Source organism: Hippopotamus amphibius, chromosome 8, assembly GCF_030028045.1.
Source record: "Hippopotamus amphibius kiboko isolate mHipAmp2 chromosome 8, mHipAmp2.hap2, whole genome shotgun sequence".
NCBI classification, from domain to species: Eukaryota; Metazoa; Chordata; class Mammalia; order Artiodactyla; family Hippopotamidae; genus Hippopotamus; species Hippopotamus amphibius.
In genome coordinates this window covers 3,454,036-3,480,375 of record NC_080193.1, presented here as the reverse complement: position 1 = coordinate 3,480,375, position 26,340 = coordinate 3,454,036, and the positions used below count along the sequence as shown (strand labels likewise).

General features: G+C 40.1%; 1 protein-coding gene across 1 annotated transcript; it reads left to right on the top strand.

The window, feature by feature from the left end:
* The first annotated feature begins 6,178 nt into the window (after positions 1–6,178).
* Positions 6,179–24,887, top strand: DRG1 (developmentally regulated GTP binding protein 1). Its single transcript, XM_057744394.1, has 9 exons — positions 6,179–6,389; positions 7,177–7,300; positions 8,205–8,380; positions 13,912–13,981; positions 16,214–16,383; positions 18,546–18,676; positions 19,732–19,899; positions 20,141–20,263; positions 24,570–24,887. Exons 1-9 carry the CDS (start codon positions 6,348–6,350, stop codon positions 24,667–24,669), a joined length of 1,104 nt encoding a protein of 367 aa, XP_057600377.1. The 5' UTR covers positions 6,179–6,347; the 3' UTR covers positions 24,670–24,887.
* Positions 24,888–26,340: the final 1,453 nt, after the last annotated feature.

Below are 26,340 nucleotides of genomic sequence, written 5' to 3'. Positions count from 1 at the left end.
CAATGGAATAGAATAGAGAACTCAGAGGTAAGCCCAAACACACATGGGCACCTTATCTTTGACAAAGGAGGCACGAATATACAATGGAAAAAAGACAGCCTCTTCAATAAGTGGTGCTGGGAAAATTGGACAGCAACATGTAAAAGAATGAAGTTAGAACACTTCCTAACACCATACACAAAAATAAACTCCAAATGGATTAAAGACCTACATGTAAGGCCAGACACTATAAAACTCCTAGAGGAAAACATAGGCAGAACACTCTATGACATCCATCAAAGCAAGATCCTTTTTGACCCACCTCCTAGAATCATGGAAATAAAATCAAGAATAAACAAATGGGACCTCATGAAACTTAAAAGCTTTTGCACAGCAAAAGAAACCATAAACAAGACTAAAAGGCAATCCTCAGAGTGGGAAAAAATAATTGCCTATGAAACAACGGACAAAGGATTAACCTCCAAAATATACAAGCAGCTCATGAAGCTTAATACCAAAAAAGCAAATACCCCAATCCACAAATGGGCAGAAGACCTAAATAGACATTTCTCCAAAGAAGACATACAGATGGCCAACAAACACATGAAAAGATGCTCAACATCACTCATCATCAGAGAAATGCAAGTCAAAGCCACAATGAGGTATCACCTCACACCGATCAGAATGGCCATCATCACAAAATCTGGAAACAACAAATGTTGGAGAGGGTGTGGAGAAAAGGGAACTCTCCTGCATTGTTGGTGGGGATGTAAGTTGGTACAGCCACTATGGAAAACAATTTGGAGGTTCCTTAAAAAACTACACATAGAACTACCATATGATCCAGTAATCCCATTACTGGGCATATACCCAAAGAAAACCATAATCCCAAAAGAAACTTGTACCATAATGTTTATTGCAGCACTATTTACAATAGCCAGGACATGGAAGCAACCGAAATGCCCATCAACAAATGAATGGATACAGAAGATGTGGCATATATATACAATGGAATATTACTCAGCTATAAAAAGGGATGAGACGGAGCTATATGTCATGAGGTGGATAGAACTACAGTCTGTCATACAGAGTGAAGTAAGTCAGAAAGAGAAAGACAAATATTGTATGCTAACTCACATATATGGAATCTAAAAATGGTACTGATGAACTCAGTGACAAGAACAAGGACGCAGATACAGAGAATGGACTGGAGAACTCGAGGTTTGGGAGGGGGCAGGGGGTGAAGGGGAAGCTGAGACGAAGTGAGAGAGTAGCACAGACATATATATACTACCAACTGTAAAATAGATAGTCAGTGGGAAGTTGTTGTATAACAAAGGGAGTCCAACTCGAGGATGGAAGATGTCTTAGAGGACTGGGGCGGGGAGGGTGGGGGGGACTTGAAGGGGGGGGAGTCAAGGAAGGGAGGGAATACGGGGATATGTGTATAAAAACAGATGATTGAACTTGGTGTACCCCCCAAAAAATAAAAAAAAATAAAAAAAAAAGAACCCCTTGCTCTTTAGCAGTCATCAACCCACCATTCCCACCCCACCCCCAAGTCATAGGCAGCCACTAATCTACTTTCTGTCTCTATAGATTTTCCTGTTCTGGACATTTAATTTAAAAGAAATCTTATAATACATGGTCTTTTGTGACTGGCTTCTTTCACTGAATATAATGTTTTTAAGGTTTTACTTGTTGTAGCATGCATCAGTACCTCACTCCTTTTTATTGATGAATAATATTCCATTTTATGGATATACCACAATTTACTTATCCATCATCAGTTGATAGCTACGTGGGTTATTTCCACTTTTTACCTGTTATGAATAATGCTCTTTTCTTCCTGTTAGCATTTATCTGGCATATCTTTAATCATCTATGTATCTGTCTATTTTCATTCTTTTATATTTACCCTTTCTTTGTCAATTGTTTAGGTGTTTTTTTCATAGTTAAGATCCATCTAGATTTTTTAAAAACCCAAATGTCTGTTTTTGAAAGGGGACTTCAGTCTTTTTATTGTATGATAACAGATACATTGAATGTTATTTCTTTCATTCTGTATTTTATGCTGTTTATTCTACTTTATTATTTCCTCTTTCTCTTTTCCCTTACTTTCGCTGGCTTAATCACATTCCTTATCCCTCCTGTTATTTTAGAAGCTCTCCTATGCTTTTCAGTTCTACCATTGTTAGCCTCCCATTGCTAACATTGTAATTAAATGTGTATTTCTTTATTAACATACCATAATTAAATATGACAGTCTTTGGAGGCACGTTTATTTCTCTATTCTACCTCCATTTTGCTAAACTAGATTGACATTTCTAGACCAGGTTTTTTTTAAATTAATTAATTAATTTATTTATTTTATTGGCTGTGTTGGGTCTTTTTTTGCTGTGCATGAGCTTTCTTTAGTTGTGGTAAGTGGGGGGTACCCTTCGTTGTGGTGTGAGCTCCTCGTTGCCGTGGCTTCTCTTGTTGCGGAGCATGGGCTCTAGGCACGTGGGCTTCAGTAGTTGCAGTACATGGGCTCAGTAGTTGTGGCTCACGGGCTCTAAAGCTCAGGCTTAACAGTTGTGGCACACGGGCTTGGTTGCTCTGCGGCATGTGGGGTCTTCCTGGAGCAGGGATCAAACCCATGTCCCCTGCATTGGCAGGCGTGTTCTCAACCACTGCGCCACCTAGGAAGCCCCAGCAGGCAGGCAGATTCTTAACCACTCTGCCACCTAGGAAGCCCTAGACCAGGGTTTTAATAAGATTTCTCATTAGTTCACTTCTTCTGTTTCAAGATGCTTACTTAGAACAAACAATAAAAGTTTTTGGGTATTTTTACAACTTTCTCAGAAGAAAGCTAAAGAAGGAAAATGAATTATCTTTTAGCAAAGTACTGTTTGCTCTTTACCCCCAAAATGACTGGCCCATGCTGACCAGATCCACGATCTCAGGTGAGCAGGATGCATGTTGATGTTCAGGAATAACTTCTTGTTTTGGGACACCCTTAGCACACACACTCGCTTCAGCCCGGTGGCACTTGTGAAGCCTGCGGGCGTGTGCTGTGCTTCCCTCTGCCCTGCCTTTCCTCATCTGCCTGGAATGCTCCCTTTCTTTCATCTCTGTCTCCATCTCCCCAGGCTCATCTCTTTCAGAGCTGTTTTCTGACCCAAACCAGATGTAAGCATTTCCTTCTTTGAACCTCACAAAGTACCTTGTTTTTATCTCTTCTGACACTTGCCTCACTCATTGGGCCTTGTAGTACTGAGTTTTGGGTATTTTCATACCTTTACTCCTCTCCTGGGGAATAGAAGGCATCTTACCTTTGTATCCCCAGTGCCTACCTAGCACAGTCCCTGGCACAAAATATGTACTGAACTGAAATGAATAGACTGTATTATATGGGTCAAGGAACCAACCACTTGAATGGCAGAAGAGGCAGACTTTTATTTAGTGAAGATTTTTGTATATTTTCATTTTTTTGCATCTAAGAGACAAACTGTTTGTAGAGAATTGTCTTCATCGTGCCCTAGATGTGCACATTCTTGAGAACCCCCCTTCTGAAAGCAAAACGTACATCATCCACTAGTGATATTAATACCCACCCTTCATGGAGGGCTTCCCACCCCCTACTGTTACAGTATCTGGGAATTTTAATCTGTTTAGAAGCTAAGCTTAAAAAAGTGGTAACACGGATTTTTCCGTATCATTATCCTGTTATTTCTCCTGCCATCAACCAGACACAGGTGTTTAGCTCTCCATCACTATAGTGTCTGTAAAAAGGTATAAATGCTCATTTAGGAAAAGAATTATCTTTTCTGCTTCTTAACAAAAATTTTTTCCTGTCGCGTTTTTATTTCCATTTGTTTCATAAATATGTTTCAAGCGCTTGCTGTAGCTGCCCCGCAGGCTGGTGCTAGAGATTTACACTGCTCCTCCCTCCTGGGCCTCAGGGTTGGTGGGGAGTCAGAGGAGTAAACAAGCAGAGTGATTGTGCTCTGATGGGGTGAGACACTGGGGCAGCCAGTTGGAGGGCCTCTACCCAGGCTTGAGTTCCAAGGAAATCTTCTCAGAGACTATATGCATCAGAAGACCAGGAGGCTGAAGAAGAGTTATCTAGATGTGGGTGGTGGAGGGAAAGGGTGGGAGAAAAGTATACTGAGCAGAAACACCAGCACAGAGAACACCTGCACATTGGAAGAGTTGCAGTTATTTCAGAATGGTTGGAGTGTCCTGGCAAGAGACAAAGCTTTCCTGTCTGTCTTTCCTCTGTTTCATTAATTTTTTTTTTTTTTTTTTTTTAGAAATACAGTGCCAAGGCACTAGTGGTTTAGCCCTATGGCAAACAGGCCCTCTGTTGCGGTTAGTGCCCAGCAGACCTGGGCTGGCTCTGGCTCTTAGGAGCTGAGCTTAAAGGCCTGGCATTGGCCTCCCAACCTAGATACTTCTTAAGTGCAGGACAGTGTCTGATTCACTCTCTGCTCTGTCCTCAGACCTGGTACAGTGTCAAGTAGCAGTAGGAGCTCAGTTAATATTTGTTGGATGAATAAGATGGCCACCCAGGACCATGGGGGAGGTCAGTATTACCCTTTGGCACAATCCTGACAGTTTGGGGCCCCTAAGGTGGCTTCGGGGGTGTCTTCGAGCAATGAAGTAGTTAATTTAGCTGCAGGCTTCCTATGACAGATTTGCTAAGGAGAACCTCCTCACAGAGCATCATGCCCGTGATATTGTCAGCCAATTAATCCCTTAAGTGCTCGAAGTTAGCAAAGGCCTGCTGATTTGATTTTATCTGTCTTTTAAGACTGATCTTTGATCATATTCCATTCCAGCTGGACTTCCTCTTCTCTCCTTCCCTCCTCCATTACTGACGGTGTGGAATCTAATTACCTCATCACCCCTTAATTTATTTATGAAAAGGCTGAGGTTAAAGAAAAGAAAGAAACTCCTGAGCCCTTCGGGACCTTCTGTAAAAGCTTTCCTTTTCCCATTCCCTCCCTTATGCTGGATAAAACCTCCTGATGTGTCTCTGGCAATTTGGAATTGTTCTTCCTTACAAATTTAGATAAATAAACTTCCCTCCCAGGGCTGAGTGGAGGCCAGCCCTGCAGGTTAAGCCTGTTCTGCGGACTCCCGATGGATCAATCAATCAATCAACAAGAATTCGTTGATCCCACAGGAAGCCCCTTTCAAAACCAGCACACAGCGCCTGGGCGTCCTGACTTCCTCTTCACAAGACACTTGGGGAAGAGGAGTCTTTTGAAATTTGAAATTTTATTATTATTATTACACAAATAATACATGGATACATTAATCTTTAAAAAAAAATTGAACGAGACAGTCATATGTGGAATAACAAGTGAAAGGCTTTCTCTGCCTTTCCTCGCATCCTATCCCGCTGTTAACAGTTTGAGATTATATCCTTTCATTCAGGCCATTTAACAATGTGCGTTCCGACTTGTACACCTATATGATTTTAAAACTAACATACACGGGATTACAACGTAGGTGCAGTTCTGCTACCATTTTTTTTAAACAATATGTCCTCGACATCCTTTCACTCAGACCACAAAGACCTCTGTTTTAACGTCTGAAATAATATTTCACAGCACAGAGGTACCACTATTTATTTATCCTCAATATAGTTTAGAATTTTTCAGTATTAAGCTATGTTGCAAGGACCGGTTCTCTGGGAGTCATCCAGTCAACCATGCACTTATTGTTGGCTCACCACGTGCCACGCACACTACTCGGGGTTGGGGGTAAACAGAACAGACACCTAAAAATAGTTCTGAGTGATGGGAAGGGGGCATTTTCTTTTCCCAAGAGGACGAGACAAGCTGAAGATAGGTCTCTACATCAATTCAGGAGGCCGAGTTCCCGGGGGTGTCTCCCCAGGTGGACGAGGCCCCAGGACCCCGTCGGTGCTGGGGAGAAAGACGGGTGGGGGGCGCGAGTGCGTCTCTGAGGAAGAGGGGCTGCGGGCCTGCGGCGAGGAGTCACTCATCACACAACACACGCCGTGCGCCGGCAGCGGAGCCGGACGCCAGGCGCAAGTCCGGCGGGGCGGGGCCGAGCGGCGCGCGACTCTCTGCGCGCTCTGGGAGGTAAAGACCCGGGCGGCCTCTCTGGCCCCCGCTCCCGCGGGCTCTATGACACCGCGCTGGCTCGCGGGACGGGGCGGGGTTGGCTGAGAAGGAGGCGACCACCTCAAGTTGTACATCTCGCGGTGAACCGCGCGCAGAACTCTCGCGAGAAATAGGAAGTCCCGCGCTTGCGCACTGCTGTAGCGCCGTCTGTGGCGGACCAGCCGGCGGCTGTGCGAAGGGGGACTGTCCGTGTGGAGGCCACTGCGGCCCCCGCGACTCGCCACCATGAGCAGCACCTTAGCTAAGATCGCGGAGATCGAAGCCGAGGTAATGGGCGTTCTTTTCGGCGGCGTCGCTCCTGCCTGAACTTCCCTCAGCCGCGTCGGGACCGGGCCCGCGTTTCCCGACTCCCCTCAGCCTCGGCTTGCTTTCCTAGACCCGCCTCAGCCCGGGCCCGCGTTCCACACCCCTGCACCTTAGTCGGTGCCCCCTTCCAGCGTTCGGCTCCTGTCTGAACGTTGTTTCTCTCCGTCTCCTCTTCTTTTTCTGTGAGCAGCACTGAATTCTATATCCCCGCTTCAGCCCTTACCTGCTCACGTACTTCAGTATGTTTCCTTATCATCCTCCGAACCTCCCTCCCCCTCCTTCCCCAGTCCCTACTTTGATGACCCTCTTTCCCAGAGTATGGCTCCCGGGAATAGGATCTGGAAGTAAGTTGTCATCTGTGGCAGCTGTAGATTCCACCTGGAGTGTTGTGTGATTCTGTCTTCTGAAGAGCTCAGAGCTCTTTAAAATCGGCTGGGGCACACCGGGCACTAGCAGTTGAAAAGGAATCAGCAGCTGAGTTTTAGTCTAATCTGTGAATGCTGATGGTAATGACCTTAGTCGTGTTTCTTCTCTTTGGGCCTCAGTTGTTTGCTTTGTAATGAGGGGAATGGGCTGGGTGATGGAGAGAATGGATTTTTACCTTTAAGTCTGACTTTAAATGGGTGTATTGACGTTAGTAGGACCTAGAAAAAAACATTATTCTCTCAGAGCTGGGGCAGCATTCATTCTGGATGTTTTACCTTGTAGGAACTGCTTCTGATTTATGGCTGTGATTCCTCCTTTATAGATGGCTCGGACTCAAAAGAACAAGGCCACGGCACACCATCTAGGGCTGCTTAAGGCTCGCCTTGCTAAGCTTCGCAGGGAACTCATTACTCCAAAAGGTGGTGGTGGTGGTGGACCAGGAGAAGGTTTGTGTTTTAATTCCCCCCCTTTTTTTTGGTGTAATTTTTATTAAAGTAATAAAGGCATGTGGTTTAAAAATAATATAAAATTTTCTATCAAAGTAGATTTGTGTTTCTTACGCCTAAATTCTTGAATTGTGTTTATTTTATTTTATTCTACTGATTCCTTTTTTTTTTTTTTTTGGCTTGTGGGATTTTAGTTCCCCCACCAGGGATTGAACCTGGGCCCTGGCAGTGAAAGTGCCTGGTCCTAACCACTGGACCGCCAGGGAATTCCCAATTCTATTGATTTCAAAGGCGAATGAATATTCTCTAAGTGAACTAGGGTTTTATTTATGTATATCCTGTACTAATCCAAAATAGATTTACATTGGTTCACCTAAATATGTAAATAAATAGTCGACAAGGTAAAGCAAGTTGATACAAAGGGGAATGAAGGTAGAAAGAATAAGTTGAAGCCAAGAGAGATAAAGTTAGGACGAAAAGTAATGTCAGAAGATCTGTACACTTCCTAGAGAAGGGCCACAGATTTGGCTTTGAATTTGTTTGCAATCCACTGTAAGAAAAGAAAACTCTGTCAGTCACACAGTTCCCAGAGTTTGTAAGAAAAAAAAGAAACTGATTTTTTAAATCAGTTGTTATATAATATTTGGGCCCTAAATATTGTGAGTACTAGAAAGGTGTATAACAGGTAGAGGTATGAAATTTTTACATTAAACACTGCATTAAATATTGTGAATTGCTATGGGGGAATTTTGTGTGCTTAAGCTCTACCCTAGAGAGAAACTGTAAAAAGTTGGAGAAATAGGTTCTAGAGGGATAGGCAGCCAGAATGTAAAAGGAATTACATGAGTCTCAACACTCCCAGGGTTAACTTTCCTCCTCTTTTTTATATTTATTGATGTTTTAGGATTTGACGTTGCCAAGACAGGTGATGCTCGAATTGGGTTTGTGGGTTTTCCATCTGTGGGGAAGTCAACACTGCTTAGTAACCTGGCAGGGGTATATTCCGAGGTGGCAGCCTATGAGTTCACTACTCTGACCACTGTGCCTGGTGTCATCAGATACAAAGGTGCCAAGATCCAGGTGAGTCAGGCCTGCAGGCCAAGGAAGGGAAGAAATCAATTCTTTCTTTCATTTAAAAAGCATTTATTTGGAGCTCTCTTTATGCCAGGCCTGATCTTTGATCTACCAGGCCCTCAATGTCTAGCAGGGGAGATAGAGCAGTACATAAAAACAATAATGTGGTGGGATATCATTTGTGAAAACACAGAGAAAGGAAGGACTACTTTTTGCACCTGAGGATGGGGGTGGTGGAAGGTCTGATAAAACAGAAAAGGCTTCATATAGAAACTGACAATTGGGTGGGTTTTAAAGTTCAAATACAATTTCACCAGCCAGAGAATGTAAAGGGCAATTTCAAGCAGCCATAACAGTGAACAGCCAGCTGTGGTGTGAGCTTAGCTATGGGACAGGGAGTGATAGAAACTGAATCTGGAAAGGTAGGTTGGAGCTGAATTATGAGGGATCTTATGTGCCTGTTTAGGAAGTTGAATTTTATCTTGTACACAGCTGTGAGCCATCAGAAAATTTTTAATAAGAAAATAACATGATCAGACCCTTTTTAGAACATAATTCTTATCTGTGAGCCTTAATGAAGTTGTTGTCTTCAGAAGTTCTTAGGTGATAGATTTAGGCCTCCCAAATGAGGAGTCTACTTGGGTATGAAAGAAGGTATATGTATAATATAATGGAACACATTCTTTTTGGCTCCACAGCTAAGAAGGTAGGTTCTGAATTTCACGGCATTTGAATCTAGGCTAGAGGTTCCCAAACTTTCTAGGTTCACAGCACACTTAGTGTCTCAGCAGTTATTTCCTGACAGCTTTTCTGGTCATGGTAATTTTTTATGGTGCTCCAGGCCAAAAGAAATAACCTAATGGTTCCATTTGTTGAATAGATAGATCCAAACAATTATTTATGCCTTTACAGCTAAAGTTATTTACTAATAGGATATGGGCACTGTTGGGTACCACATAACTTCTCAGATTTTGGAATCAGATTGGGTACTGCCACATTTGTTTTCTTTCACGCACTGATTTCTGTGTGGTGCTTACTTTTTACCATAGTAACTGCTGAAAAATCCAACTTCCCAAAGAATCGGATCTGATGTAATTGAAAGCAGTGTAGTAGGATCTAATGGTGAAATTGTGAGCTTCTTGGATCTGGTAGTTCCCTCAGTGCCTGACAGATACTAAAAACTGCTGTTTCTCTTGAAAATTTAGAATGCCCTGAGTGCCTTGGCACATCGTTTGGAAACTCCAGGTGTAGGCGTTTGTTTTCCCTCTTGCTGAGCTGCACAGTGAGTTGTGAAGTGCACTCATGCTTCTTTATAATAAAATCTGAAGTAGGAAGGGACCAGTGTCCTAGTGGTATTTTCAGTGGGTTTTTTACTTTCTGGCCAGATGCCCATGCAGGTGCTGTTAGGACATGTACCTTTCTAGGACCCCATGTCCAAATGTATATAGTAATAAGAATGAGAACACTTGGGCATATCTGGACCAGTGCTTAATATCATCTGGTTTCAGAGTCTTGTTGACAGTCACACCTTTGGGAGCTCAGAGAGTAACCTCTTTCCTGATGAGATGTTATGGCACCTCTCTCAGGGCCTCTGGGTACATCACAGAATAAATAGCCACTTAACCCCTCTCTTTCCTTGTCTTTTCCTCAAAACCTTCATTTATTTCAGTCTCTTTTGACCTTTTTGGGTTTTTTTCTTCCTTTTTTCCATATTACTTTCTTTTCTGTCTGTGCCCTCTGCCTCAGGGCTGTTTTTCCTTCTGATTTTCTCCAGAAACCAAGTAAGCATACTAGTAGATGTGTTTAACTGGATTAAATTGACTGCCCTCGAGTGTTTTTTTAAAAGGCTGTTTTGCAGCAAAGGATACATTATCTGTGACTTGGTGGGGAATGGTGTGCAAAATTAGAACCACCTAATAAGAATTATAAGGAGGTGGATTTCTAGGGTTTTTTTGTTAGGAAGGAAGATCTTTTAAACAGTAAAGGTGCCAAAAAATCTAATGGTACCTCGAGGTAATTAATTACTGTGTCTGGAAGTGTTCAAGTAGTGCTGAACCACCACTTAACCAGGGATGTTAGAAGAAAACTGATGGATCACATAGTCAGAGATTGGCCTGCAAAGTGGTTGTACAGTGCTTTAAAAATTATGGGACTTACGTTTCACCTTGCCAGGGTCCCTAGGACTCCTGTTGTCATACGTACACATATATACATATATATGTATGTATATGTAGACTTGCACATGTATCTACTTTAACCTCTAAAGGCATTTGAGTTTGAAGTAGGTTAACATCCAGTTCTTAAAATCCTAGTTACATGATTTGAAGAAATATTCTTTATTTTCTCGTTTCTTAGTTGGTTGTAATCTGAAATTCAGATATGTAAAGCATGAACTTTTTATTGGGTGAAATTTAGTTGCGGCATTTAAATAGTTCAATGTAATTTAAAATATTTAAATAGTTTAATGTAATTTTAAATATTTCCCTCTCAAGAAAAGCTAAAGTTAACTTGCTTTTACATTTGTAGGGGCCTCAGTAAATTTTTCCACCATGTTCAGTAGCCAAAGTCAGAAAGCTCTAGTTCTCTTCTCTGGTATAAAGCCTTTTGCTGATGGAATACTTTTTTTTTTAAGTAGACAGGGATTTACAAAGTGCTAGAAGTAGACTACAGAATCTTTGGGAGGGCTGAAGAAATACACTTTAGACTTAATTTCTTAGGAACAACTGATGAGAAACTTTTTGTTTTTTTCAAATGTCTTTATTGAAATGTTTGAAAGTTTGAAATTCACATGCAGTAAACTGCACGTATACAATTTGATAAGTTTTGACATATCTATATGCTGGTGAAAATATCACCACAATCAAGATCGTGAGTATGTCATCCCCAAAGTTTCCTCGTGCCCCTTCCATCCTGTAGTTTACATGTAAAGAGTTTAATGTAAATAAGACTGTGTGTAAATATAAATGTACTTTGATTTTTTGGTCGGCTTCTTTCACTTAGCATAATTATTTTGAGATCTCTTATATCACCCTGCTTCCCCTAATGTTAGCATCTTATATAAACGTAGAATAATTATCAGTAATAGATTATCTCTGGTGCAATACTATTCACTAAACTGTAGAACTTACTCGAATTTTTACCAATTTCCCTACCAATGTTCTTATTCTTTTTCAAGATTCTATTTGAGATCATCAATGTTACATTTAGTTCTTTCTCCTATTCTCCTACCATCTGTAATAGTTCCTCAGTCCTGTCCTTCATGATCTTGACAGTCTTAAAGAGTGCTGATCAGTTATTTGTAGACTGTCTCTCAATTTGGATTTCTCTGATGTTTTCTTATGATTATATTGAGGTATTATGTTTTTTTGGCAAGCATACTACAGAAGTGGTGGTATGTCCTTAGTGCATCTTAGGGATTCATGATGTTAGTATATCTTGTTGGCAATGTAGACCCCCATCAGTTGGTTAAAGTGGTGTCTGTGGGGTTTCTCTGCTGTAAAGCTATTATCTTTCTTTTTTATAGTTTGTAAACATCTCGGGGGAGATACTTTGAGAAGATGCAAATCCTGTTTCACAAGCTTGCCCACTCATTTTAGCATTCATCTGTGGATCTCATCTGCAGCAGTTATTACTGTGCTTCTTGCTTAATGGTGATTCTGTTTTTCTTTTTCCTACCACATTTATTTATTTATTTATTTATAGAACTTTTATTGAGATATAATTGACATAACAGTAAACTGTGTGTATTTAAAGTGTACAATTTGATTTTTTTTCTTATTAGTAATGTATATACAGCAATCCCAATCTCCCAGTTCATCCCACCCCAACCCCCCCTCTTTACTACTACATTTATTAATTGGAATTCTACCATATGGAGGAGCTGTTCCTTCCCTCCCATTTATTTATTCAGTTTGTATCATTGTGGGCTCATGGATATTTATTTTATCTTATGGATTATAATCCAGTACTGCCATTATTTTATTACTCAAGATTGTTTCAGGTATGACTATTAGTAACTCCTTCAGGTTGGCTCCTGTGTTCTTTCCAGAAGCCCTCATCTTTTTGTGTGTAATTCCTTATTTTTTGGCACCAGACGATGTTCCGATATTTTCCTGCCCCAGCCCTGGAATCAGCCACTTCTGAAGGAGCATTCATTCCTTTTATTGGAGACAGATGTTTAGAAATCAAGATCTGGTGTGCTCATTAGAGCTGAGGCAGCCTTTTAAATCAGTGTAACTAAAGTTTCTGAATCTAGGCATGTGTATTGAACATAAATTACATTTTTTGAAAGAGGAAGAGTAGCTCAATTTAACTGATGTGTTGTATCAGTTTTAGAGGTGGTAATGTTATTTATTATGTAGTGAGAAATAGGGAGAAGCTTTTGAGCAAGTTCTTGAATGGAAAAGTTAAAACTCTAAAGCACCTCCTGAGTTCATTCTTTTTCCTTGTGGTTTATTTAATGTGAAGTATATTTCTGTAATATCAGATATGCTATAGCAAAGGCAAATTTTTTTTTTTTTTTTGCCTTTCCTCACGGTTTGTGGAATCTTAGTTCCCAGACCGGGATCAAACCCAGGCCCTTGGCAGTAAAAGCACGAGTCATAACCACTGAACTGCCAGGGAATTCCCCAGTAAAGGCTAGTTTTAAGTGATGTTTTGATAAGCTGCAACTATATCCCTGTCTGTTCATGTGAATAATTCAGTATTGGCCATACAGTAGTATTTTCAGATTTTTACATATGCTCTTAACAGACTCTTAAGGGCTTACAACTGTAGTTTATGAATTTGAATCGTGTGCCATGGATTTGGTTTTGCTCTTCTCATCATTAGGTACATACACTGTGACTTCTGTGAAGTTTTTACTTTATTGCATTTCCTGGGCAATTGAGTGGTCATTTTCAACTGGGGACATGTATCAGAGTCGCCCATGGAGCCTTCTGAGATACAGATCAATATCTGAATCCTACTTTGGCCCTTCCAAATCAGAATCTGCAGGGATGGGGCTCAGATATCTGCATTTTTAATTGTTTTATAATTGATTCTTACGTGCTTGGCTGATGAAGAATGGCTGGAGAAATTTTTGTGAATTGGAGGATTTGCAAAGGTCTGAGGATGTATCACTTGTGAATATCATGATCCATTTATTATCTATAGTAAGGAATCTGTGTGGCAGCTCAGCCTTCTGAAAAGTGGGGGGAATATTGAAAGATATTAACATAGAATAATGAATTCAGGCCCCCAAGATGTGGATTATAATCTTATTTGACTTATTAGGACTGTGGTTTTAGGCAAACAGCTTAACTTCTATGAACCTCAACTAATATCCTTATTTACAGACTTGCTAGGCATTTTGAACTAAAGTATACAAGAAGCTTGCAGCTGACATTTAGTAGGTGCTTAGTAAAAGTAAGATTCACACATTCACTTATAAAGGAAGATTGGATTTGGATCTCCTAAATTGTGAATACTTGAGGAATCATTCTATTTGATCTGTTCAGATTTATGACCAGTTTTTCCTTTTCTCTTTAATTTTTCAGCTTCTGGATCTCCCAGGTATCATTGAGGGTGCCAAGGATGGGAAAGGTAGAGGCCGTCAAGTCATTGCAGGTGAGTGTTCCAGGGCCGTTATCCTGGGATGTCATCCCTTTACTGGATACTGTTCCTTTAGATGGGACTGTTTGGCTTGGAGTTGGTACCACAGTGAAGGGCATAGTTTTACCTGACTTCTCACCAGAGTAGAATGTCGGAACTTGAAGAGACCTCAGAGAGCAACAGTCCAGATCCCCATTTGAAGAGAAACACTAAGGACAGGAGAAGTGAAGTGCTTTGGTGCAATGTTGCACTGTTGTGGCAGATTCAGAGCTAGAACTCAGGTTTCCTGACTCCCACCGATGCTTTTTCCTCTTGTTTTCTTTTTATTTAAAGTAAAATTTTATAGAAGGATGATCAGAGGGGAATTCCTTGGTGGTCAAGTGGGTAGGACTCTGCACTATCAATGCTGAGGGCCTGGGTTCAATCCCTGGTTGGGGAACTAAAATTTTATAAGCTGCGTGGCGCAGCCAAAAAAAAGGGGGCGGGTGCTAATCTTTTAAATTGCAAGAATCTGCTGCACCACCTCTTTTCACCTCTACTGTCATCCCCCATTGGCAAGTACTTTCAAGTCTTCAACTGTTTCTTCTACTTCATATTTTAAAATGTTATGTTTATATTGCTATTTCATGATTAATTTTAGATACCATCTATTGATTTTATGTTATGGTAGGAAATCAGCTCTCATGCTCCATATCTCTTTCTATTCTTTTAAAGAATTTATATGATAATTTTTAGTTAACTTATCAGTCATGGTTTATATGATTATGTAATGACTGTAACTTTTGTTCAGTGCTGAGATAAATAGTGTATTATGACTTGGTTTCTTTTCTCTTGAAATCTGTTTCTGAAATTTGTTTTTCATGGAGTTAATAATTGGTTCTTGTTTTATTTTGTTTACTTTTCTGTTTGCTGATATTTTTCAAATGTTCCAATAGATCAAATGCCTATCAATCAATATTTTTCTAGATACCTGACTACAGTTCTAAATATAGTCTTACTGATTTCATTATTTCCCCTCAACCCTGACACTACCTTCCTTTACCCTTTGTCTTTATGCTTCAGTCTGGATTGGTTGCTTCCTAGACCACCACTGTCCAGTAATGGAAATGTTCTAAAGTAATAGAAATGTTTTGAATTTGTGCTGTCCAATATGGTAGTCGTAGGCATGTGTGGCTGTTGAGCACTTAAAGTGTGCCTGGTGCAATTAACTGAATTTTAAATTTTATTGAATTTTAATTAATTTAAAAATGAATAGCTCTAGATGGCTAGTGGATGGTCTGTTGGATAATGCAGCTCTAGACTTTTTGCATGGCTGTCATCCTCACATTTTCTTCTGTGTTCTTGTGTGGGATCCCCTATTTCTCATAGTTGGCATCTTACCATTTTGGGGTTGTTTTCGTGTTTTGCTGAAGCACATTCTTTAGAAACTTACTGAAAAAGAGTGAATGATAGGTAAATTCTGTTTTTTTCTTTTTTTTAAACATGAAAATAAATATTTTTATTCTATCCTTATATTGAATTATTAATTTAGCTATTTATAGAATTATAGGTTTGAAGTCATTCATAGATGAGAATCAGAAACATTATGCTACTTTAAAAGAGCCAGGCACAAAAGACTACATTTTGTGTAATTCCATTTATATGAAATTCTAAAAATTGCAACTTAATCTATGGTGACAGAAAGCAGATCAGTGATTGACTGGGAATTGAGGGGAGGATTGATTGCAAAGGGGTATAAGGAAGCTTTTGGAGGTGATGGAAATGTTCTGAATCTCAGTTGCTGTGGTGGTTATACAGGTATATACATTTGTCATCAAACAATATGCGTCGCACTGTTTTTTATAAATTATACCTTAGAAAAGTTGACAAAAAGTATGCTAACTGGATAACCTTATTCTTTTAGAATTCTTATTGTTTTAAATCTTTCTGAACTTTTTTAGGTATTCAGGTTATTGCCTGGTTTGTATCTTCATTCCAAATTATTTTTCTACTAGTTTATCTAGAAGTTGACCCATCCTCTAGATATACTAATAGAAAACAAAGACTACATTGGAGATTGACTTCTGGCATAAATCTTTGGAAATCTTAAGAACTTCATTTGTGTCTCTATATTTATAAAAAAAAAATCATTTGTCTTTTAATTGTAGTAACTCTATACCACCCCCTCCCCCTTTTGGAGTATTTAAATTATGTCTTTAATGAGCTTTGAAAAAAATTTGAAAAAAAGTTTTGTTTTCATTTCTTCAGTGGCCAGAACGTGTAACTTGATCTTGATTGTTTTGGATGTCCTGAAGCCCTTGGGACATAAGAAGATAATTGAAAATGAGCTGGAAGGCTTTGGCATACGCTTGAACAGCAAACCCCCCAACATTGGCTTTAAGAAGAAGGATAAGGGAGGCATTAATCTCACGGCCACTGTAAGTGGAAAAGGTGATATGGGGCACGTTGCTGAAGGGACGGGGGTGGAGAGTGGATTATGGTACATGGACATTGACATTTGGAAATTGCCTGGCTTTTCCCAGCGCTAATTGAAGTAACACAATGATGTTGTAATGACTGACAGAGTAGGACAAGAGTCAGTTTCAGACTTACCTTTGTGACTTTATTTCCTCTTTTAGGTTATTTGGGGTGGTATGGGACTAAAGACCAATCATATGCTTGCATGAAGTAGATGGCTGCTGATACCATCTGTTTTCGTTCATTCAGCACAGATTTATAGAGCACCTACTGTGGGCAAAGCACTGTTTTAGGCTTTCAGGGGGAATGGAATAGGGAGCAAAATAGACAAAACTTCCTGCCCTTATATTCTAATGGGGAAAGTAGCAAACAAAATTAATAAGTTATTATAATATATTAGATGATGATAAACTAAGGACAAAAGTAAACTAGGCAAAGAGGATGGAGAGTGTTGGTGGGAGGATTGCAGTTTTAAGAAGGTTGATCAGAGAAATCTTCACTGAGGTGACATGAAGGAGTAATCCAAATGAGTATCTTGAGGAAGAGAATTTCATGCAGAGGGAACATCCAAGTGCAAGGCCCTGAGGTAGAGCATTCCTTTGAACTTTTGAGGGACAGCGGGTTGAGCAAGCAGGCGAGTAGTAAGAAACAAAGTCATAGCATGGGGCCATATGTGCTTTTACTTTGCAGGAGATGCAGAATTTTTTGATTGGGTTCCAGTCTGTGGAGTAAAATTCATTTAAGTTTTAAAGGAATCAATCTGGCCATTTGTTGAGAACAGACTGAAATGGGCTAAGTACAGAAGCACAGAACCCATTTAAGAGGTTATTGCAGTAATCTAGTCAACAAGTGATGGCTTCTTAGACCAGAATTCTAACAGTGGAGGAGATGTGGAGTGGTTGATTGTGGAAGATTTTGGAAATAGTTCGTAGGAGTTATAGCTGGGCTGGATGTGGGTTGTGAGAGAAAAGAGGTGATGGTGAGTTTTTGTCCTGAGCTAGAAAAATGAACTCTCATGACTAAAATAGTAGGACTTTGTGTAGAATAGGTTCGGAGGCGAGGGGAGGAGATGCTAGTAACACTCAAGTTAGATGTCCAGGTGTTACTGTCAAATAGGTTTATGAGGAATGATCTGGGCTGGGGGTTTACATTTAGTGGTTATCAATTTTAAAGCCATGAGCTTAGCTGCGATCACTTAGCTGAGGAAGTGAGTATAAATAGAAAAGAGGTTCAAGGATTGAGCTTTGTGACACCTCCCTCCGTCCTCCACAATGATTAGAGGCTGGGAGATGGGAAGAATCAGCAAATAAGACATCTCAGACAAAGAAGAAGGAAAACCAGAAGAGTCTGGAATCCTGGAAGCCAATTAAAGAAAGTGTTTCAGATTGGCAGAGTGATCAGTTCTGTCAAATGCTGCTTCTAAGTCATATAATATAATTTCCTACAACAGTTAACATTGGAGAGGTCCAGATTATTTGACTGGCATAGATTTAAACTGTTGTGCCCAAAAGATCTTTTCTATTATCCTGTCATAATGTTTGAGCATTCTTTCTGTATTTTTGCTAAGGCTGCCATAATAAAGTGCTATATATAACCTGGGTGGCTTGAACAACAGAAATTTAATTCTCTTATTTTTGGAGACTGGATATCTGACATGAAGGTGTGGGCAGGACTGGTTTCTTCTGAGACCTCTGTTCTTGGCTTGTAGATAGCTGTCTTCTCCTGTGTCTTCACATGATCTTCCCTCTGTGTGTGTGTCCTTACTCCTTTTCTTCTAAGGACGTGAGTCACATTGGAGTAGTGCCCACCAATATGACCTCATTTTAATTTAATTACCTCTTTAAAGACCCTGTCTCCATTCTGAGATACTGGGTTAGGTCTTCAACATATGAGGTTGGGTGGGGATAGGGACACAGTTCATACCATAGCACCTTCCTTTGAGTTTGGAAAGATTTTTAGTTTTTGAGTATTTCCTGCTAAAAGTCAGTTACTCTTGTCCAGGATAATGATCTTTAGAAGTAGGTTTGCACCTTATCTAGGATTATCCAGGTAATTATCCAGTAGATACTCTTAGGAGATTTTTTTGCTCTCTGACCAGTCATTGTCTTCTATGCCCATTCAGTGCCCTCAGAGTGAGCTAGATGCTGAAACTGTGAAGAGCATTCTGGCCGAATACAAAATCCATAACGCTGATGTGACTCTGCGTAGTGATGCCACAGCAGATGACCTCATTGATGTGGTGGAAGGAAATAGGTACTGACTGAATGGTGCCTGAGTTTGGATTTGAAGCCTTGTAACAGCATTGGATTGTGAATCTGGCAGACATCGATTCTAACTCCAGTTGTGCTATTGTCTCAAATAATAGTGAGCCTTGCTTTCTTTAGCTGTAAAATGAAGGGTTGGTCTTGATTGCTGACATCCTTCTTTGCTCTGAAATTTGACCATGATAATCGAATTGCTTGTTTCAGGTACTTGCTGTGAACTAGGCTATCCCCTAAGCTCTGTGTCATATCATGGTTGAAAAGAGTGGGTTCTCAGTCTGCTCTCATAGAATTAATGCATCTGAGAAATCCTGTAGGCCATTCTGCAGAACTCAGAGCAGACTGGCTGTATCTGTTTTCTCTAAGGGTACAGAGTTGAAACCCTTTTCCATGAGACATTACTATTATTAGTATTCAAAAATAAATAATAATTGAAACTACTGTTAAAATTATTTCTGGCATTTTGAAAATAAACAAAAGCTAGTGCTTTGAGTTACGTGTTTTGTAAGTGAGGTAATTGAAGCCTGAGAAGTTGCAACTTGCCTAATTATTAGTAACCTTAGCTGCCCTGTTGATTGAACATTAGGATTATGACATTGCTAGATGTTGTGTTAAAAAAAATTTTTTTTTATTCTCTTAGGTTATATTATTAGAAATATATTTACATTTTTACAGTTCATAAAACAAGTCTGAGAAATCGACTCTGAGACTTGCCTAGGGACACGTGTCTAGAAAGTGACAGAGCTGGGAATAAATTCATTGTGTGCGACTCCAAAACTTGTGTTCTTTCCACTGCAGCATGCTTTCTCAGAAATTAGTGGCATGACTAAGGACTATGGCTTGAGTTTTGTTACTTCTCAACCCATAGTTCACTTTTTGGATGTTCTACCTTATTTTGGTAGGAAGTTCTTTTTTTTTGGCTGACTTTTTTATGATCCCATCTGAGAGTCTCTGATTTGGAGTCTTGGTAAGAGGGTGCTGAAAATCAGACTGACAGTCTTGTCTACAGTTCCAAACTAATGTACTGTTTTTATTCTACTTCTATAGAGTCTATATCCCCTGCATCTATGTGTTAAATAAGATTGATCAGATCTCCATTGAGGAATTGGATATCATCTATAAGGTGCCTCACTGTGTACCTATCTCTGCGCATCACCGCTGGAATTTTGATGACCTCTTGGAGAAGATCTGGGACTATCTGAAACTAGTGAGGATGTAAGTCTTAGTGGATAGGGTAATATCACTGTAGTATTTAAACCAGACTGTCCTAAAATGATACCCTCTGGAGATATAAATAAATTAATTCCTATCATCTTCGAGGCCATATTGAAGGCACTTTCTTCCTCCAGTTAGAGATTATATCCATGTCTGATCTCCGGGGTGATGGAGGGTTGATTTGCATTCACACATGAAACATTCCAAGAAGTAGGCAACCTCTGCTCCCTTTGTGTTCTAGTTACACCAAACCCAAAGGCCAGTTGCCAGATTACACCTCCCCAGTGGTGCTGCCTTACTCCAGGACCACGGTGGAGGATTTCTGCATGAAGATTCACAAAAATCTTATCAAAGAATTTAAATAGTAAGTATCTTGGGCTCATGGTGCCTTCTTTTCCCTGTGAGCTACTGGTTCTAACAACTAATAATTCTTAGGATAGCATTATAGAAGTTAGGCATTAGGAAATGCTTGCTTGGTTAGAACTTTGCAGTGTCTTCTTAAAACCATGCCAGCTTGGAGCAGGAGGAGCCCTAAAAGCCTTTTCAGGTTGGGAGGGCTGACAATACAAAGTGCTCTGACTTTCTCTTGTTAATTCCTCTTCCTCTTGGCAAACACAGAATGTTAATTGTTCCTACCAGCATCACACTGGGCTTCACTGGGTGCTGAGGCCCCTCTAAACCTTTTGCGTGAGTAAATCCCCCCAGTCTTTCTTATACTTCTCACTGCTGGTACAGGTGGAACATTTTTTTTTTTTTGCCTCAGTGCACTTCATGGGGAAGCTTAGTTCCCTCACCAGGGATTGAACCTGTGCCCCCTGCATTGAAAGCGTGGAGTCTTAACCACTGGACCACCAGGGAAGTCCTGAAGAAAAATTTTTTTAACATCTTATTTTGTACTAATTTTAGACTTACAGGATAGTTGCAGAAATGGTAATAGAGTTTCTTTACATCCTTCACCTTATTTTTCCGAACATTATCAGCTCACATAAGCATAATACAATCATTAAGAACAGCGGTTAGCATTGGTACAATATTAAGTAAACTATAGACCTTATTTGAATTTTAATACCTTTCCTGCCAGTGTCCTCTTTGTGTTTCAGGAATCTACATGGGCTTTAGCTGTTACTACTCCCTAGTCTTCCAGTGTTCCAGTCTCCTAGTAATATTTCCTTAAAGTCTTTCAGTGTCTTTGGCCCTTTTGAAGAGTACTGAGCAGTTATTTTGTAGCATGTCCCTCCCTTTGGATTTGGATTTGTCTAGTGTTCTCTCATGATTGAAGTGAGATTATGCATTTTTGGTTAAGAATACCACAAAAATGGTGGTGTGTCCTCAGTTTGTATCATATCAGCGGATTCTTGATGTTGATATATCTTATGGATGGTAATATTTACTTCGATAACTTGGTTATGTTGGTGTTGGCTGGGTTTCTCCACTGTAAAGATACTATTCTCTTTTATATGATAAATGTCTTGGGGGGGTACTTTGAGATTATGAAGGTCTATTTCTCTTCAGATGTTTGCCTGCTGATTTTAACATCTATGGTGGAGCTTGTCTGCAACATTTATTGCTGTGTTGTTTGCTTAATGGTGATTCTTTATTTCCCTCTTTCATTTTACATTTATTTATTGAAATTCTGTTGTGAGTTACAGCTAGCTCTTCTCCCCTGTTTATTAATTTAATTCATAATTTATTTATATCAGTATGAGCTCTTAGGTGTTTATTCCATGGTGCTGAGTAATCCAATCCTATCATTATTTTGTTGCTCAAGTTGTTCCAGCTTTCGCCATTAGGAACTCCTTAAGATTGGCTCCTGTGTTCTTTTAATAGGCTGCCCTTTTTTTTTTTCTTAAAACATTTCCTTACCTTTTGGCATTACTAGGTGTTTCTGATTCATAGTGATTTTTCTTGCACCGGCCCTGAAATCACTCACCTCTCCAAGGAGCCCGGGTTTACAAGATCTGTGTGCTAGGCATCCTCACTGATAGTGGGCTGTTGTTGCTTGCAGGCCCTCTTAGCAGACAGAGTTAGGAAATATCTGTCAGGATACTAACCCATACTTAAAATTAGTACATCTTTATTTTTTTTATCTTGTCTTACGTATCTGTTTAATTAACCATCCATCCTTATCTAACCATGAGTTTATTTATTGTTACCTCTGATTCCAGTTTAACACCACAGGGTTCATGTTAGCCTTGTCCTTTATCTTATTTTAACTGGTCACTCCAACAGTGAAAAAAGTGGCTGTCATTATCTATAATCTACTTATTTAATTCTAGTACATATAAAAAGTAGTTCAGGACTGCAACCTATAAACCCATGAGAAATATTTTAACTAACTGAGTTACAGTATTTATGAATAATTCTTTTTATCTTTACAGGCTGAAATTTTAAAAATTGTTTTAAAAACAAAAGAAAATAGAAAATAATTGTAGAAAATCAGGAAAGCATAGAAATAGTTATTCCATTCAACTCCACTCCACTCCACATGGCATGTGAAATCTTAGTTTCCTGACCAGGGATTGAACCTGGGCCCCCCTGCAGCAGAAGTGCAGAGTCTTAACCAGTGAACCACCAGGGAAGTCTAGAAATAGTTTATAAAATATTGGGTTGGCCAAAAAGTTTGTTTGGAGTTTTTCCATAACATCTTAATTTCTGATCCTAAGAATACGGAAAGAGTGAAGTTCTTTATTAACCGTCACATTCCTTTTATCAAAAATAACTGTATTCCACATGTAGGTGCTAATTTATGCTATCCTCAAATCATTACATTTTGGCACATACTTGAATTAGTGCAGGGGAGTCTTGGGAAAAGTTAGACTTTTTTTTTCAAAATTCATAGATTTCTGGGCTGTTCCTGCCTTCCGTGGTAACAGAACATTGTTCAGTGCCTCCGAATTGTAACTTAACCAAGGAATTAAAGGGGAGAAAAATATTTTGGAGACGAGACATATCACAGCAAATAGAATTTTATTTGGTCACTATTTTCCTGTTTTTTGTTTCTCTTTAAATTATTGGACAAATAGCATTTTACCTGTCTTTTTAAAAAAAAATTACTTTTCTTTGGCTGCATTGGGTCTTCATTGCTATACGCAGGCTTTCTCTAGTTGTGATGAGTGAGGGCTACTCTTCGTTGCAGTGCTCGGGCTTCTCAGTGCGGTGGCTTCTCTTGTTGGGGAGCATGGGCTCTAGGCGCCCAAGCTTCAGTAGTTGCAGCACTCAGGCTCAGTATTTGTGGCACGTGGGCTCTAGGAAGCATGGGCTCAGTTGTTGTGGTGCATGGGCTTAGTTGCTGTATGGCACGTGCGATCTTCCCAGACCAGGGATCGAACCTGTGTCCCCTGCATTGGCAGGTGGATTCTTAACCACTGTGCCACCAGGGAAGTCCCTTAACAATCTTAATAACAGCAACAAAAAATTCAGCTTTAGGCCTACTAATTATGACATATCCCTGTTTCATCCCTTTGTGTCCTTGACTACATGCACATATCCTTTGATAATTTACTATATAAATGTTTTCTGTGTTGTAAGATTCATATATATCATTTTTATAACCATATTTTTCCTGTCTTTTGATACGTTACATAATTTTCTAGTCTTAATGCACAGACCTTTCCCTTTTTATTTCTTTAATCCAAAAGTAGAGGTAATGATTATGTGGCTTATGATGTGTTTTGCTGCATTGCTTTCCAAAAGGGCTGAACCTGTTTATGTTTTGTCATCAGCAAAATACAAGGCACTAACTTTATTGCAGGCATTGAATTTGACTGCTAAAAATTAGCTTTCTGGCTTAAGATAGTAAAATGGTCACCTTGCATTTATCTTGCTTGTTAGTACATTTGAAAATCTTTATATATATCTGTTTTACTAATGGTGTTTTATCATTTCCTGTTATTTGTTTATCTGTTTTTATTTAAAAAAGTGAAATCTTGTTTAGTAATTATTTTGAGGGGGGAATATCGATTTTTAAAGCAAAGACGATATAAAAATAATATGGCCAACGTTTTCTACTCCTTTGGTACATAGTTCTTAGTCTCAGTGTCTTGTTCACTAATTTCCATTAGTGGCACATCATACTCTTAGTATTGGAAGCCCATGGATAAAAATTACCTTCCTGTATTCTAAGAAATCAGGAGACCATTTCAATTATGGTTTCTTGATAGGAAGGGAGAGTTTTCCTATTATGGCTGAGAAAGGAGGTCCTACATTTCTTACTAGTACCCACTGATGGTTTCAATAGACCCAATAAAAACTACTATTCTGTAATAGTTTGCATTTGTAAGAATCAATTGCGTTTGTAGGAATCAATTTCCAATCAGTTATTTCAGGGTTTTTCTGTGTAACAAACCTATGCTTTCTCCTTTTAATTTTAAACTAGTCTTGTCATACCTCTCATTTGTGTTTTTTCTCTTTGACTTTCATAAGTAGTCTCTGGAGCAAGAGCAACCACACCACTTCCAAAAGTCTGCCACTTTTTATGTGAAGCCTCCAATGTGCCACACTGCTGGGGAAGCTGAAGCCTTTGGGCTTTGACTGGGGACAGGGAACCTTGGCTGTTGCAGGCCTTTGGCTCTTAAGAGCTGGAACGCTAAATCTGAGCAGAAAGTGGCACCTAGGTAGATAGAAGCTAGGTAATTATTTACACTAACTGTTCTTTTTTTCCTTCCATACAGTGCTCTGGTGTGGGGTCTCTCTGTGAAACACAATCCTCAAAAAGTGGGTAAAGACCATACATTGGAGGACGAGGATGTCATTCAGATTGTGAAGAAGTGACACCATCTCCTTCCCCATCGGCCGGGCCAACCATGGCAGCTTTCCCCATGATCAAACATCCGATTTCAAGCCCCTCCTGGCTTTCTCAGCCACTGGATCAGGATACAGGGGAGGGAGATGGAGGCACCCAAATTGGAACTTCAGTTGTTTTAACTTGGTGTCACCTTGTATGTTGAGCTGCATAAAGGACCTGGTAGGCCAGCCAACTGTGTACAGTTCGTGTGTCATTGTCAGAATTTGTTTTGAGTTGGACTGAATGAGGATGGGTATGTATAGTGAGGCAGCTGCAGAAGGGGTGCTTGGGAGCTCGGTCTTGAATGTGAAATGGGTAAAAATGTGACTGCAACATCTCACTTGATGGTTAGTCGTGAGAAACCCTTCCAACTGGATGTGGCTTTCAGTCCTTTCAAGTGGTCTTTCCCAGATGATACCAGAGAAAGGAAGGACTTGATGTAAGTTAACTGATTATTCATTGCAAGGCTAGCCCGTTTGGGAGATGGTGTAGTGTGGCGGTTGAGTAAAATATTCTGACCAGCTACATCGGGCTTTGAATGACAGGCCCACCTCTAATTAGCTGTGAAACTCTGTGTAAATTACTCAACCTCTATAAGCTTAAGTTTCATCATGTAACATGGAGATAGTAGTAACACTTACTTTCTAGAGTGGAGATTCTTAGTATTAAGAGAGATGGTACTTATAAAATACTTAGCACAGTATCTGGCATGTAAGTACTTGGTGAATGTTGGCTCTTGTTTTCACTGACTACTTTCCTGTAGTTAGCGCACAGCTGTGTATCAGTGTGGGGCTGAATGTTGAGCTGAACCATGCTGCCAGCTGGGCGCCACTAAGTGTCTCCTTTCCCATAGCACAGCCCTTCTGCTTGAACTCCTGTGGCAGTCCTGGCCCTAACCACATAACCTGGGTGAAAGCATGGAGGCAGAACATTGCAAGTGAGGCAACCAGTGTGATCAGAGCAGGTTTGTGGGTACACATATGTGTATGTATGGAGGTGGGAGGTTAGGTTATAAGGAGGGGTGGGGTCAAGACTACTTGAGAAGGTACTAAGGAGATAATTAGAGGTTTTGGACTGGTAATAAAGGGATTGCCTTGATAATGGGAAAGTGGCAAAAATCTGTGTGTGCTGGACTGGGCTAGTGAATATGGGGAGTGGGAGGGTGTGGGCATACAGGTACAGAGGAGAAATCTAGACTTGGTAAATGACTGACTTGCTCTTTGGAGGAAGAGAAATCAGATTATTTCAGTATGGACAACCGGGGTGATAGAGAACGGTAGTCCCTGAGAATATCAGTAAGGGAAACAGATTTATAGAAAGACAGAGTTTGATTTTAGATGAAGTGTGCTAGAGCTTCTAGCAGATTGTGAGGAGTGAGGATGTGGGATTATCCACATACTCAGCCTTTTCCAGTACTTGTTACTCCTGTTACCTTAGTGACAGTTGTTTCCCTCTCATAGTCTTCCTAGAGCCTGGACTTAGCACTGTCCCCAGGCCCAGGAGATAAACCTGGTATCCTAGTCACTTTGCAGGGTGTAGACCTTGATATCACTGGTACATTCATGATAGAGGCCATAGTTTAGAGCCTCTTCAGAGAGAGATTGGCTCTTCAGAGAGACGTTGGCTTTCTAAGCTATGGGATTTTCAGCAAGGTTTAC